Source organism: Myotis myotis, unplaced genomic scaffold (genome assembly GCF_014108235.1).
Source record: "Myotis myotis isolate mMyoMyo1 unplaced genomic scaffold, mMyoMyo1.p scaffold_m19_p_15, whole genome shotgun sequence".
Classification (NCBI taxonomy): domain Eukaryota; kingdom Metazoa; phylum Chordata; class Mammalia; order Chiroptera; family Vespertilionidae; genus Myotis; species Myotis myotis.
This window is the reverse complement of record NW_023416319.1, coordinates 75775-88498: the sequence shown is the minus strand read 5'-3', so window position 1 is coordinate 88498 and position 12724 is coordinate 75775. Positions and strand designations below refer to the sequence as shown.

General features: G+C 50.0%; 1 protein-coding gene across 3 annotated transcripts; it reads right to left on the bottom strand.

Moving 5' to 3' along the window:
* Positions 1-670: 670 nt before the first annotated feature.
* Positions 671-11238, bottom strand: BUB3 (BUB3 mitotic checkpoint protein). Of its 3 annotated transcripts, XM_036335596.1 has the most exons (8): positions 11105-11238; positions 10477-10671; positions 10049-10118; positions 8104-8255; positions 5566-5724; positions 3800-3977; positions 3333-3549; positions 2265-2455 (listed from the first exon to the last, which is right to left on the bottom strand). In XM_036335596.1, exons 2-8 carry the CDS (start codon positions 10669-10671, stop codon positions 2392-2394), a joined length of 1035 nt encoding a protein of 344 aa, XP_036191489.1. In that variant the 5' UTR covers positions 11105-11238; the 3' UTR covers positions 2265-2391. The 3 variants fall into 3 exon arrangements, with proteins under 3 accessions (XP_036191488.1, XP_036191489.1, XP_036191487.1); XM_036335595.1 differs by lacking the exons at positions 2265-2455; positions 11105-11238 and adding an exon at positions 671-948; XM_036335594.1 differs by lacking the exons at positions 2265-2455; positions 11105-11238 and adding an exon at positions 2538-2950.
* Between the last annotated feature and the right edge of the window lie 1486 nt (positions 11239-12724).

Sequence of the window (12724 nt, the reverse complement as noted above, 5' to 3'; positions counted from 1 at the left end):
TAAAAACAGAAGGAAAATCGGGGAGAGGAAGCCAATGTGACATGTGGGCCATCTGGGGACCACCTGGGAGGAGCTGTGACGAGGCCGGCAGGGAGGCAGGGACACACGCAGGAGACACACTGGCTTCGAGACAGGAGGACAGGGGCCCCACCCCCGGAAAGCAGGCCCCACTGCTCTCCTTCGGCCACCGCCTCCCATCTGCAGGCATTCTCAGCCATTTCACTCGTGCTCGGTCCTTGGCCGAGTGGCCATGATCTGAGAGGCTCGTCGTCACACTACAGACCCACGGCCGTGACATCGTTTACATCCCGGGGCTTTGCGGTGACGCAGCGGGTGACGGATCCCAGACGGCCTGTCACGGGGTGGGACCCGAGCAGCGTGAGCTCCGCGCACCAGCACTTCCCGGAGAGGCCTGTGAAGGGCGCCCGTGGTCCCGCAGCGGCTGTGCCACCCTGCAGGGCTGCCATTGACTCAGGGGCCCGCTGATCCAGCGAGAGGGCGCGAGGGAGCCAGGACCCCAGGACAGCGCCTTCCCAGGCCCGCCTCCAGCAGCACAGAGGGAGGAGCGTGGCCGAGGCACCATGTCTGCCCACCAGGCCCGATGGAGGAGCTCTGCCTTTACCAGTCACTCACATCCATCACCCACATTTACCACCATCCGGCACGGGAGTCTGCGTCTCGGCTTTATTAGACAGCGGGACAGGGTCAGGTGATCTGATAAAAAGAGCTCAAGCTGCTCAGGAGAAGCGCCGGGGCCTGCGGAGAGACGGTCCTTCCGACCGACCACTGCCCGGGACGAGACTCCCCGCCCAGGCCCGAGGGCAGGCGAGCAGCGTCGGGCAGAGCACACCCCTGGGTGGGGGAGAGGGGGCCCACACTGCAGTGCGCCCCGGGGAGGAAAGCCAAGCTTTCCGCAGGGAAGCCACTTGCGCAGACGGTTAGGTGGACCTGCAATGAGAAAATACGGTTCAAAAGGCAGGTTCGGACGCACACTGAGTTCTCACTGAAACACTGAAGACCAAAATGAGACCTTTCTCAGCATCAGAACCATGTCTTACACACATCACGGACCAAACACATTCAGTGAAGGCCCAGGCCCTTTCAGAACCTCCACCTGCGTATGAGCAAACCGGCACCCGCCCCAAAGGCCCTGGAAGCCCCGAGAACAGGCCGCCGAGTGCGTGCCCTGCTGCAGGCATCGCACTGAAATGAATCGCGTTCTCACAATCATTTTTTCTTTTTAACTGTAATCACCAGCGGCTGGGCAACTGAAATGGACATGAGAACTATATAAATGTCAGAAAAATATGTAAACCTCATTAATGTTTCCCAAAACTCATTTAGAGACAGAAACAGGTCCAAATAGATGCCTGTCTAAATGTACTGCAATTACGTTACAATTATTTTTCCAAATACACAGATATGCTCTGTCTTTTCTCAGCTCATTACTGACTCAAACAATTCGCCCTTCTGGGATCAATTGTTTGCTAATAAATAATTGTTTACAGTCACCAAATGATGTTAGGAGGTTTTCTTATTAGTTTTCCTCCTGCACCCTAATAAGATTGAAAACTAGCTGATTCCCCAGAGTCTAACCTTAACCTCGCTTTGTTTAACAGCCCAGGAAATGATGAACCATCTGCTTCAGAAGATAATGGACGGCCAGGAGGAAATACTGTTTAATTGTAGATTAACCTCCTCATGAGGCAGTCTGAGCAGCTTGAGAATGAGCAACTGTAACCAGCAGCAGAAAGAGCCGCCTTTCCTCTAGCATTTAAGGTCCAGAAGAAAATGCAAAGGGATTTTATTACCTATATTTCTTTACACACATTTACTGCCACACGGAAACAAAACCAGCAAGGTCAGACTGACTCTCAAAAGCACAGTCACTGCCTCCAATTTCGTTTGCCCGAATACCTTTAACACGGCAAACCACCAAGCCATCTCATGCACTTAAGAAAAGTGTTTGTTTACAAACAAAATCAATAAAAACCTCTTATCCGTTATTTGTAGGTTCCTATAATATTAAAATTAATGTTTTCTCCGGTTTCTTTGTTAATAGTAATAAATCCACCATTAGAGAGTAGGAACTGTTTTATCATCATCAACATGGCACTTAAGTAAATGAAATCTTGTCAAGTACATGGTGGCCTACAAGTTCAAAAAAGAACAGCATGAGATCAGCATGGCCGGCCAGGACGAGAGACGAGAGATGAGAGATGGGGGGGTGGGGGTGAGGGGGGGCAGAGAGCGCGCAAATGCAAGCACAGCCTTTACCACAGACGTCACCTGCAAGCCTCTCTCCAGTCAAGTCCGTACAAGTACAATGATGGTCAGTATTCATACTCTGCCCCTCGAAGAGACTCAACTTGACAGCAAGGGCGCGAGGTGCTAGACCAGCCGTGGGCAAACTACGGCCCGCGGGCCAGGTCCGGCCCGTTTGAAATGAATAAAACTATTGAAAAAAAAGACCGTACCCTTTTATGTAATGATGTTTACTTTGAATTTATATTAGTTCACACAAACACTCCATCCATGCTTTTGTTCCGGCCTCCGGTCCAGTTTAAGAACCCATTGTGGCCCTCGAGTCAAACAGTTTGCCCACCCCTGTGCTAGACCATCTCCATTCGGGAAGAGAGGGAGCCTGAGCACATGCCCAAGGACTTCCTGCAGGGCCTGGTGCCAAGGGACACGGGACAGGACGGGACCCAGGAGGTGGTTCACAGGTTACAAAGGCCTCGGCATCAGCTGCCCTGAGCCTGTGCCGGTCATTAAGGAAAGCGCTGCCCTGTTGGCACCCCACGGTGAATGGCTCCTCTGTCAACCAAGGGCCAAGGAGATGGACGACATGTCAGCACGAAGGGACTGTGCTGTCCCAGGCAGGGCCACCTCACTCTGTCTGCAATCACCTGAGGCCATTCACTCTGTGTAAACATCACAGAGACAACCTCTGTGGAGGGGAAAGCTCTGGACAGTTCCCGTTTAAATATCTTACATAGAATTTGCTTCAATAAATTATTCTTGAATTCCTCAACTTAATTTTCAAGCAATGAGCTAGTAATAACCCCCGAGACTCCAATAACAGGGCCTATTCAAGAAGAACGAGGGTTTGACATTCTTCCCTACAGAACAACCAGGCACAATTTTATCCATCAGACGTCTATCAACCCACGGATATTGAAAGCTTGGGAGAACACGATAAAATCAACTCCCACCCCACAGTCGCTGCACTATCAAGCAGGCATCAACAACGCTATTCATGAATTTAGAAAAATTAATAAGCCCTGGGCTGAATGCAAGCAAAGGCTCAAACACAGGTGAAGCGTACTCACTTGGGTTTTGTTTCTGCATCTGTCACTTGGCGAATGAAGATACCGTCTTCGGGATGCTCCGTGTCGTCCATTTCATACATATATGATGATGCAATTGCCAGCGTCGTGCCATCGTTGCTGAAGGCCAGGGACGCGATGCTGGTGGGGTACCGATGGAACTGGCACAGTCGCTTTTTGTTAAACGGATCCCAAATATTTACAAATCCATCAGAACCACCTGCAAATAATTTTGGAAAAGTCAAAATGATCCTTAAAAGCAGGTCCAGAAATAACCATTATGGTCACAAATGGTTCTTTTTAAGATCACACAGAGAACGCTTTCCCCAAGAAGCACGGTGCCAGGTTGGCTCCCTCTCAATGTCAAAGGCAAGCACGACCCTTTAAAAGCTCTGCTGCGCATCAACCTCTAGTGGTCCCCGCGAGCTCCCGCTCCCTGGGCTGCCGACAGGTCAGCAGGCGGCCTTCACCTGTGGCAAACGTGTTGTGGATGTTGTGGAAGGAAATGGCATTGACCGGGTAGATGTGCTCAATGTTGTTCTCTTTCAGCCGGTGACACTTGAAGGCATACTTCTTCTTCTGCACCTCAGGGCTTGGGTCCAAGTACTCCACCGCCACGCGGCCTTCGATAGAGCTCAACACATAGCCCTGCCCAGAGGGAACCAGAGAAGCCGAGATGGTGAGTCCACGCGCAGGCCCCGGCCCCGACACCCACATCCCCCCACCGAGAAAGGTGACTTCAGAAACGATGGCCAGGTGCAGGCCCCGGCCCCCACACCCACATCCCCCCACCGAGAAAGGTGACTTCAGAAACGATGGCCAGGCGCAGGCCCCGGCCCCCACACCCACATCCCCCCACCGATACAGGTGACTTCAGAAACGATGGCCAGGCGCAGGCCCCGGCCCCCACACCCACATCCCCCCACCGAGACAGGTGACTTCAGAAACGATGGCCAGGTGGCAACCAAGTGCTGGAGCTGGACTAAGAGTTACAACTATTCCAAAATTTCACAACACTAAGACTTGGTTTTATTAAAAAAATAAGACTACCATCACTTGTTTTTTATGTCAAAGTAAAAGACAAAAAAAAATATAAAAGCTGTTTGATTCTTCAAGGTATAAAAAAGATTTCCTATTGAAAAACTACTTATGGAGACAAGAAAATCAGTCAAATCTTACTTTCAGTTAAACTTCCAGTATAAACTGGAGAAATGCGCTGACAAAACTTTACATATGACGTAAAAATATTTAAAATGCAAGCATATTTTACTCATGTAGTTAAATCTCTAAGTTTGAAGTAACTGCAATTCCTTGTTTTCAATGGAAATTGACAGTATTTTGAAGGAAAAAATGTGGCCCCCGTTTGAGGCCCTCGCCTTCCAGCTAAAGGAGCAGAGCCTCGCTGACATCACTGCCTCAGCCCCCCAGCCGCGAAGGACACGAGGACTCCCGGACGGGCTGTGTGTAGGCCGCTGACCACGCCTCCACTCCCGAGGGCCTGCAGGGAGAGGGGCTCACCCTGCACAAGGCAAGCTCATTAGCAGGTGAGGAAAGGCTGACCCCGTACATGGAGTCAGTGTGAGAGGGCACTGCCTCTCTAACGCAGGGGCGTGCGTCTAAAACTCCCCGTTCCGCTGCTACACTCGCGGAAGAACTCCGTTACAAAAAAGAGAGAGAGAACAGCAAATCCCATAGCCCTTAGTTTCCAGATTCAAGTTTGAATTCACTGGCGTGTAAACTGAAATAAGGCTCTCCTTGATTACTGTGTCTGTCCAGCCTCCTGAACCAGGATCAGCAAGAAATCAGGAGATTCTATCAGACTGCTGGCGAATTATTCGGCCTCCCTGAACATCAAGGTCATCTCTAAAACTGGGTCAACACACTCCCTTTTAACAAAGGATGTCAAAACATCCTAACAATTTCTAAATCTCTACTCCAAAGAAAGGACAGAGTTTTTAAAAGCCAGCGAGCAAATCATTAGAGAAGAACCTATTTACAAATCCCAACACCTGGGCGAGGGGCGCGGGGCGAGGGGCGCGGGGCGCGGGGCGAGGGGCGAGGGGCGAGGGGCGAGGGGCGCGGGGTGAGGGGCGAGGGGCGAGGGGCGCGGGGCGAGGGGCGAGGGGCGCGGGGCGCGGGGCGCGGGGCGAGGGGCGAGGGGCGAGGGGCGCGGGGCGCGGGGCGAGGGGCGAGGGGCGAGGGGCGCGGGGCGAGGGGCCAGGGGCGAGGCCAGCACCTGCTTGTTGGGAAAGGCCCGGATGCAGCGTGTCTGGTACTTGAGGCTGGACTCGCGGCGCTGCTGCACGTAGCCCATGTTGCGCAGGTCCCACACCAGCACCCTGCGGCCCGCCGTGCCCACGATCAGCCTGTCTCCAGAGACCGAGAGGGTGTACACCTTCAGGGAAGACCAAAACTTGTAAAGCTCGTCTACTTGCCTAAAAATGACATTCTGCCCCAAAATAAAACCCACCAATCCTAAAACCATAAAAAAGTTAGCTCATCAGGTTCCCACACACAGGTACCAAATTTTAAATACCATTTTAAATACTATAGTTACACAAACCAACTAATCCATACAAAATAATAACCCCAAGATATTCTTAATACTTAACCAAGTGTCGTATGATGTACACTCTAGTTAATTCCAAAAACACTTTTGAGGAATTCTCATTCCTAAAACAAATTAAATTTTTAAACAACCTTTCCAACCTGTTTCATTTAGTGACAAGATCAAAGTATAAAAATACTCAGGAAGGAGACAATAAAGCAAAAAACAACTCAAGACGCCTTTCCAGGGGCTCTGGCCTTTCAGACCATCATTTTCAAGTTGCTTTTCTGTGACCACCTCTGGAACAAGACTTCGGACCCTGACTTCCCAGCTGTCCAACTACAGAACAGGCCTGTCCAGGGAGAGGGCGGAGCCGCCTTCATTGGCTGCTTTGGTGGCACATGAACTAAAACTGAAAGGGAAGAACAGGGGTCGGGCACATGACAAAGCAAATCCTTGTGCCCGGACATCAGAGCGAACATGCAAGACAGAGTCCATCTTTAGGAAAAATTTAAAAAGCATTTTCTCCCATCTAAGTATTCTTCCCTCATAATGCCACTTTTCAATATTAAAAAAACTTCCACAAAAATTCCTTTGTAATAAATAATAAATATACGCGAGCATTTAAAAGTGTTACTTTCAAATATGTATTCGGAAATCCAGACAGCAAATTCTTGAAAATGGTGGTAAAATGTATTTTTCTGATCATCTAAATCTTTTTCTAATCTAGACTTCAAATACAAATTGTTCCTCTGATTATTTCTCCCTGTTAATGAGCAGCTCTAAATTTATTTTTTAGCAACTCTAACCTGATGTAATATTTTAACACCTGAAGAATCATTATAAAAAATGGTAAGGCCTGTATCATGGTAAGACATCCCTTTAACACATTAAGCCACATGGTTAATCATCATTAATAGGTTAACTACATACCAGCAGTCAAAAAAAAAAAACACAAAAAAACAAGTTAGGATTAACAATGCAACAACCCAATATCACCACAATCTGGCCTTAAAATTCAACAACTATTTTGACCAAGGGAAAAAATAAGGAATTAAAAAGATTCAAAACAGATTTAATACAGACATACTTAAATATAGACATACTTAAATAAACCATAGTTTATTCAAAAAACAAGATGTTTGTAGAAAATAGAAATTAACCTAAGTCACATAAAACACCAAACTTAAAAAACACAGAACCCAGAAAGAAATCAATTTATAATGGGACAATCTTTATACAGGTGACACGGGAGTCTCAGTGCTTTCTATCCCCACCGATCATCAATCACGGGAAGCCACTGTCAGGCTACTGACGAGGTCTACACATCTATCAAAGGAAGTATTAAAAAAACTGACATAATGAACCTCGCTGAACCAATAAGCAGCTTGATTCAGTGTGGCTGTCCATTACATGATATTCTGTCAGCAATTTATCACAGCTCTTAACATGTTACATGCAACCATATATCAAAACTAGAAACAATGCAATTATTTCATTCTGAACAAAGGTCTTGCCAGGTTGTAGATTCGACTCTGAAGTGACAAAACTAATGGCTCTTTGGATGCACTCCAGTATATAACCACGGCTACCGGGAGCCGAGGCTGTTTACACGGAGGAAATAGACCCCGTGAAGGATACCGCTGAACTGCTCAAACAATCCATCTCTAAAATTAACTACCACCTGGTCACGTCTGATGAGGATGCAGCGAGAATGCGCGATTCCATGCGCACTGTACAGATTGTCCAGATCAAAGGTTAGAATAAGACACAGAGACTCAGTTTTAAGCAGCTTGGTTCAGTAGAGCCTTCCAACCACGCCTGTCAGTATTAAAAATAAATAACTGGTAAAAGCCAGGGACAGAAGCCCCGGCTCTCACCACATTTGAAATGCTAACAATAAACGCCAATGCAGCCTCAGTCCTGAGCGAATGAGTGATGCTCCCACCCGCCCCGCTGTGGCCTGAGCCGGCTTTGCTGCCCGCCTCCTCTGAAACCTCAGGCCTGGGGTAGGAGGCACTAGCACACCCGACATTTGTCACTCAGGCTACTGTTCTCCAAGACAGAAAAAAGATAAACAAAATAAATTTTCCTTTGCATGAAAACACTTCTATGAATTTGGGTTTATAAAATAAACCGTGCAGCCTCAACCTCTGTGTCAATATTCATCTCTCCTGTACCAAGTCGCCAGGACCATAACTGCTGCCATGAGCATGAAGAGCCTACCTTTTCAGGCTGAGAGAAGGTGCCAGCATTGCAAGGAGTCCTGGGGTCCCACAACTTCACGGTCTGATCCCAGCTCCCAGTAACCATCACGTTGACTTCTGGGCAGTATTCAACACATCTGATAGGGGCATCATGAGTCCCGACGAGGTTTTCTACAGGAAAACACAACACACACCTAGTTAACCACGCCTGCTACACCGATTCAAATGAGCAGAGGGAAGCACTCGACCGCTGTAAGGAATCCACTTCCACCCACGCTAAGGGAGTAACTGCGCACAGAAAGGAGGGTTCCCCGGGGCCAGGAAGAGCCGCCACGCCCCTGCTCGCCTTACAGCAGTTTGACCCCCTGGCATGGTGCGTCTCAGGAGCTCACTGGAACTTCAGATTGCGTTAAAATGACAGCACATCTCATTGTCCTCACTTGATTCTGGATTCCTTTAAGTAGGGGACCTTGTTTACCTCTGTAGTTATGACTGTATCTAATTCTGATATATGGTAGGTGCTCAAGAAATGCACGCTGAATAAAGACATGAGCAGGTAACTTGTCTTCTGGACCTGAATAAAACTCATCAAATTAAGCCAATGCTTATAAAAAACTTACTAAAGTGGCAACAGATGATCTGAGACCTGGAGATGAAGAAAGCATGGAATCTTATGACTAATTCACTTGGTTTGCACGATGGGTCAAATTTCCAATATAATTTCTTCCCTTTCAATTTCAACTCTTCACTATCTCATTCATTCATCCAATTAGCATCTACTGAAAGTCTACTAGGTGCCGGCATCTATGCCAAATGCTCAGGATACAATAAAGAACAGTAAGTGGTCTTGATCCTCAAACAGGAAAGCTGCTTGTTTAAAAATATATATCATTTAAAAAAGAAAACAGCTCAAGTCAGGCAATGAACTTTGGAAAATAAACAGCTAATTCCCTCAATGATGGTCTCCAGCATAGAAAATGTTTTTAAGTTTGCTTTTCAGTGTTCTTTCCTGCTTTTGAACAAACAGGACCTAAACCTGCAAACTAACTTACTCTGTGGAATAAGCTGCTGGCAAGCAAAACCACGCATGCATCTGCCAGAGACCATGCCAAGGGGCTTTCCTGCAAAGGCCTCTTCTAACTGGGTTACTTTTTTTGACACAATATTGTGCCCTTCCTCTACCCATCCTCCCACTGCCCAACCACTCCCCTAGTCACATCTGTGGCATGCGTCTGCTTCCAATACATCTTTGTCTAACGCATGCGTACACACCAAACCCCAAAAAGCAAAGATAATCAGCTCTGCCTGAGCTCCCTGCACTTGGCTCCACCACGCTCTGCTCCGCACCAAAGTCACCCTAAGCATGTGGGTAAGTCACTTGCGACCTGGCCCCTACGCGACAATTAACTAAGAGATAACGTGCCAGCCTGTTGTCAGTCAATAAATGCAACTGAAGCCCGTTCTCTGCTAAGTAACGACGCGAGTAGGATTAACAGTCCCTGGACAAGGTGGCTGTTTTATTTCAGAACATTAGACTTTTTAAAACCTACCCTCCCTCCATGTACATTAAACTGGCCTCTGAAAGGAGAACTGAAACACCAGTCCATCCTGGAAGCTGCCAGCCCACCTCTGAGGACCAGGTCGAAGGCAAAGACCTAGGTGCCCTCCTGTAAGCAGTGGGGGTAGGGGTGGGGTTGGGATCGGGGACGGGGAGGGGGGTGGGGGTGGAGGTGGTGGGGGAGGGGGAGGGGGAGGGGGATGGGCCTCACTGAGGAAACACACACACAGTGTTGGGATCAGTAACTTACTGGTCCAATCATTTGAACAGAAAGTCCTAAGGGTAAGCACCTGTGCCGGTACCGAACCCACGGAGCATCAGGCAGTCCCACACCCCTCTCCCCGGAAGCACCTGCGCCCTAGCACACCGGCGGCACACAGGCTGACCTGACGGGAGGCGGGCTTACCTTGATCAGTGTTCAGGTCATGCATTTTCAACTGATTATCTAATCCCCCGCTCCAGGCGTGTGTTGGGTCCTACAAAATAAAGTTTCGGGTCATTTAAAACGAACAGAGCTTTAGAGACGGTTTGCAAATCCCAGCCAGCTGCTGTCTGTGCTCAGGGTGACGTCCGCGGGCCTTAACTCTCAGCAAAACGCACAGCTCACAAAAGCAAGCCCCTAAGCGCCCGGACACTGCCGTCGGGGTCAGCAGCAACCGCCCCTCCTGCACGTCGGGGGGCACGGGTCCAACACAACGGTCCCGGGCCGGGGCTGCTCACTCCACCTTTCCGGGGGGACGGGGTTCCCGACGTCTGCACGTCCCCCCGCCGAGGCAGGCGTCGGGGAACAGCCCAGGGCGGCCCGGGACCCCCGGCGGCGGGGCGGACACGTACGTAGAAGGCGCAGTCCAGGACGGCGCCCGAGTGCTGGTACTTGAGCCGCAGCGAGTTGGCCGGCACGTCGTAGAGCCGCACCGACGTGTCCCAGGACGACACCAGCAGGAACTGCGACGTGTTGGGGCTGAACTTCACCGACGAGATGCCGTCCTCGGGCGGCTGGTTCAGCTTGAACTCGTTAGAGCCGGTCATCTAGGAGCAGGCGGCGGTCAGAGGCCCGGGACGCGGACGCGCACGGGGCCGGGACGGGCCGGGCTCGGGGGACCGCGCAGGAAAAGGATCCGGAGAACCTCGGGGACCGGGGGCCCCCGCGCCTGCGCAGAGCGCGCGCCCACCGCGCACGGACTCCCCATCCCCCACCCACCCGCCCGCCCACGGTGGGTCTCCCCTACCCCCGCCGCCCGTCCCCGGCCCGCTCCTCCGCACCCCGACTCCAGCCCGGCGGGGCCCCCGCGCCCTCCCCCGCCGCGGGCTCCGCACCTCGGCCCCTCCCCCTGGGGCTAAAAGCTCCTAAAATGAAAGGAAAGGGATGGAAGCGAAGCGGGCTCCCTGCGGACGGCCCCCCGGCCCCGCCAGCCCCGCGCCCCGGGAGCCCGCTGGTGCGCCCCGCCGCCCGGCCCGCTACCTTGACTTCCCCGCAGAATCAACTGGGCCGCCACTCCCGCCGCCTCGCCGCGCTCCGAGCTCTCGCGGGCTGGGCCAGGTGGGCGGGGAGGAAGCTCCAGTGTTCGCCTGCCATTGGCTGATTTCAAACGCCAACGTCTCAGTCTAGGCAGACGATTGGTCCGCTCGGGCGTCGGTCAACGCAGTCATCCTCTTCCGGCTCAAAGGCAAACCGCGGCTTTTCCGATCACGTGGTCTCGCAGTGCCGCTGAGCTGAGGCACCCCCCGGCTAGTGCTGACCGAGTGAAAACTACAACTCCCAAAGAGCATCGCGCCAAGACTGGGTTTACGCCTTCTCGGACCCGTGTGCGGCACGCTGGGGGATGTAGTCTCCCTAGGACCGCCGTCCTTCCAGTCCTTAAATACTGAGTAGGAGGGAAAGATGCTCTTTGGGGTTCAAAGCGTAGCTCCCTCCCCATCTGAGTTAATTTTTGAAGACACAAGAACCCCATTTTGGTCAATATTTCTATAAAACTAAGTTATTCTCCCTTTCAATGGACATACATATACTCATGAAGGTAATCAAAAATTGGAATAGAGAAGGAAATATTTAATGAATTGCATTATTTTGCCCTGAGTTTTTTTTCTCATTGTCCTGGAGCTTCCACCTATGAACCAGGGTCTCTCATTTCCAATTGACCTAATAGGAACTCATATATATTTATATTATGCTTTACCTCTCTATTGCCTCTTTCCACAAACATTTGCGTGCCTGCTGTGTGCCAGGCCTGGTGAGCGGCTGGGAAGATGCATTAATCAGACCAGTCCTTGCACTGGAGGAACTCCCTGTCCAGCCGGGCGGACAGACTGGCGATCAAATAATTTGCAATGTGTTAAAGTTCAAAAGCTTCTTTTAGACATACGTTAAAATGGGGTCTTAAAATGCCAGCTACAAGCTTCTCCCTACCCACCTCCCCACCCCAACAACTCCCCAGACTTTTGAGCTCCGTTCGCTCCATTTTCAGTTTCTAGAATCCTCCACAAATAGAATAGCCAAGAAGGCTGCCTCTGTAATAAGAAACCATTTGGTCTCCGTGGAAGAAAGGCAATGCCTAATTTGTGACTAGAATGCTGTGACTCCGTGACTCTTAAACATCAAAAACACTGAAGTTTTTCAAGGTAATCCATGCTAGAACCTCTTTTTCACTGCCTTTTGTGGAAAAAAAAAAAAAAAAAAAAAAAAAAAAAAAAAAAAAAAAAAAAACCACCTGTGTTATTATGTAACTCAGTATAAAGTGAGAGGAAATTGTTGAGGTTAAAGTGCATTACTTCTAAGGTGCATTGAATAGAGGGGAAAAGATCGGTCTTTATGCATTCACGCTGACGTGGGTGCACATCGTTTTCGGATTCTTGACACAATAAATGCACACCCCACCACTCGTCTCCCCACTGTGTGGTAATGCGGCTGCTAAAAGGTCGGATTCTTGCCCTCCCTCCTCACCAGGCCTCACACTGGGCTCTCTCTCTCTCTTCTCTTTCAACAAGTTAATGGCTAGGTTAAGAGTTTTAAAATACAGGGCCTCGCCTCCACTCTAACTTTAGCTAAATAATTTTATGCCCAAATAATTTTATTTAGTTCCTT

Excerpts from the sequence above, each read along its gene's own strand:
- BUB3 (XM_036335596.1), bottom strand. The coding sequence starts at position 10,671 with ATGACCGGCTCTAACGAGTTCAAGCTGAACCAGCCGCCCGAGGACGGC. Across the intron at positions 8,256-10,048 it reads TGACCTGAACACTGATCAAG|AAAACCTCGTCGGGACTCAT; the intron begins GTAAGCCCGCCT and ends GTTTTCCTGTAG. Across the intron at positions 5,725-8,103 it reads CCTTCTCTCAGCCTGAAAAG|GTGTACACCCTCTCGGTCTC; the intron begins GTAGGCTCTTCA and ends TCTTCCCTGAAG.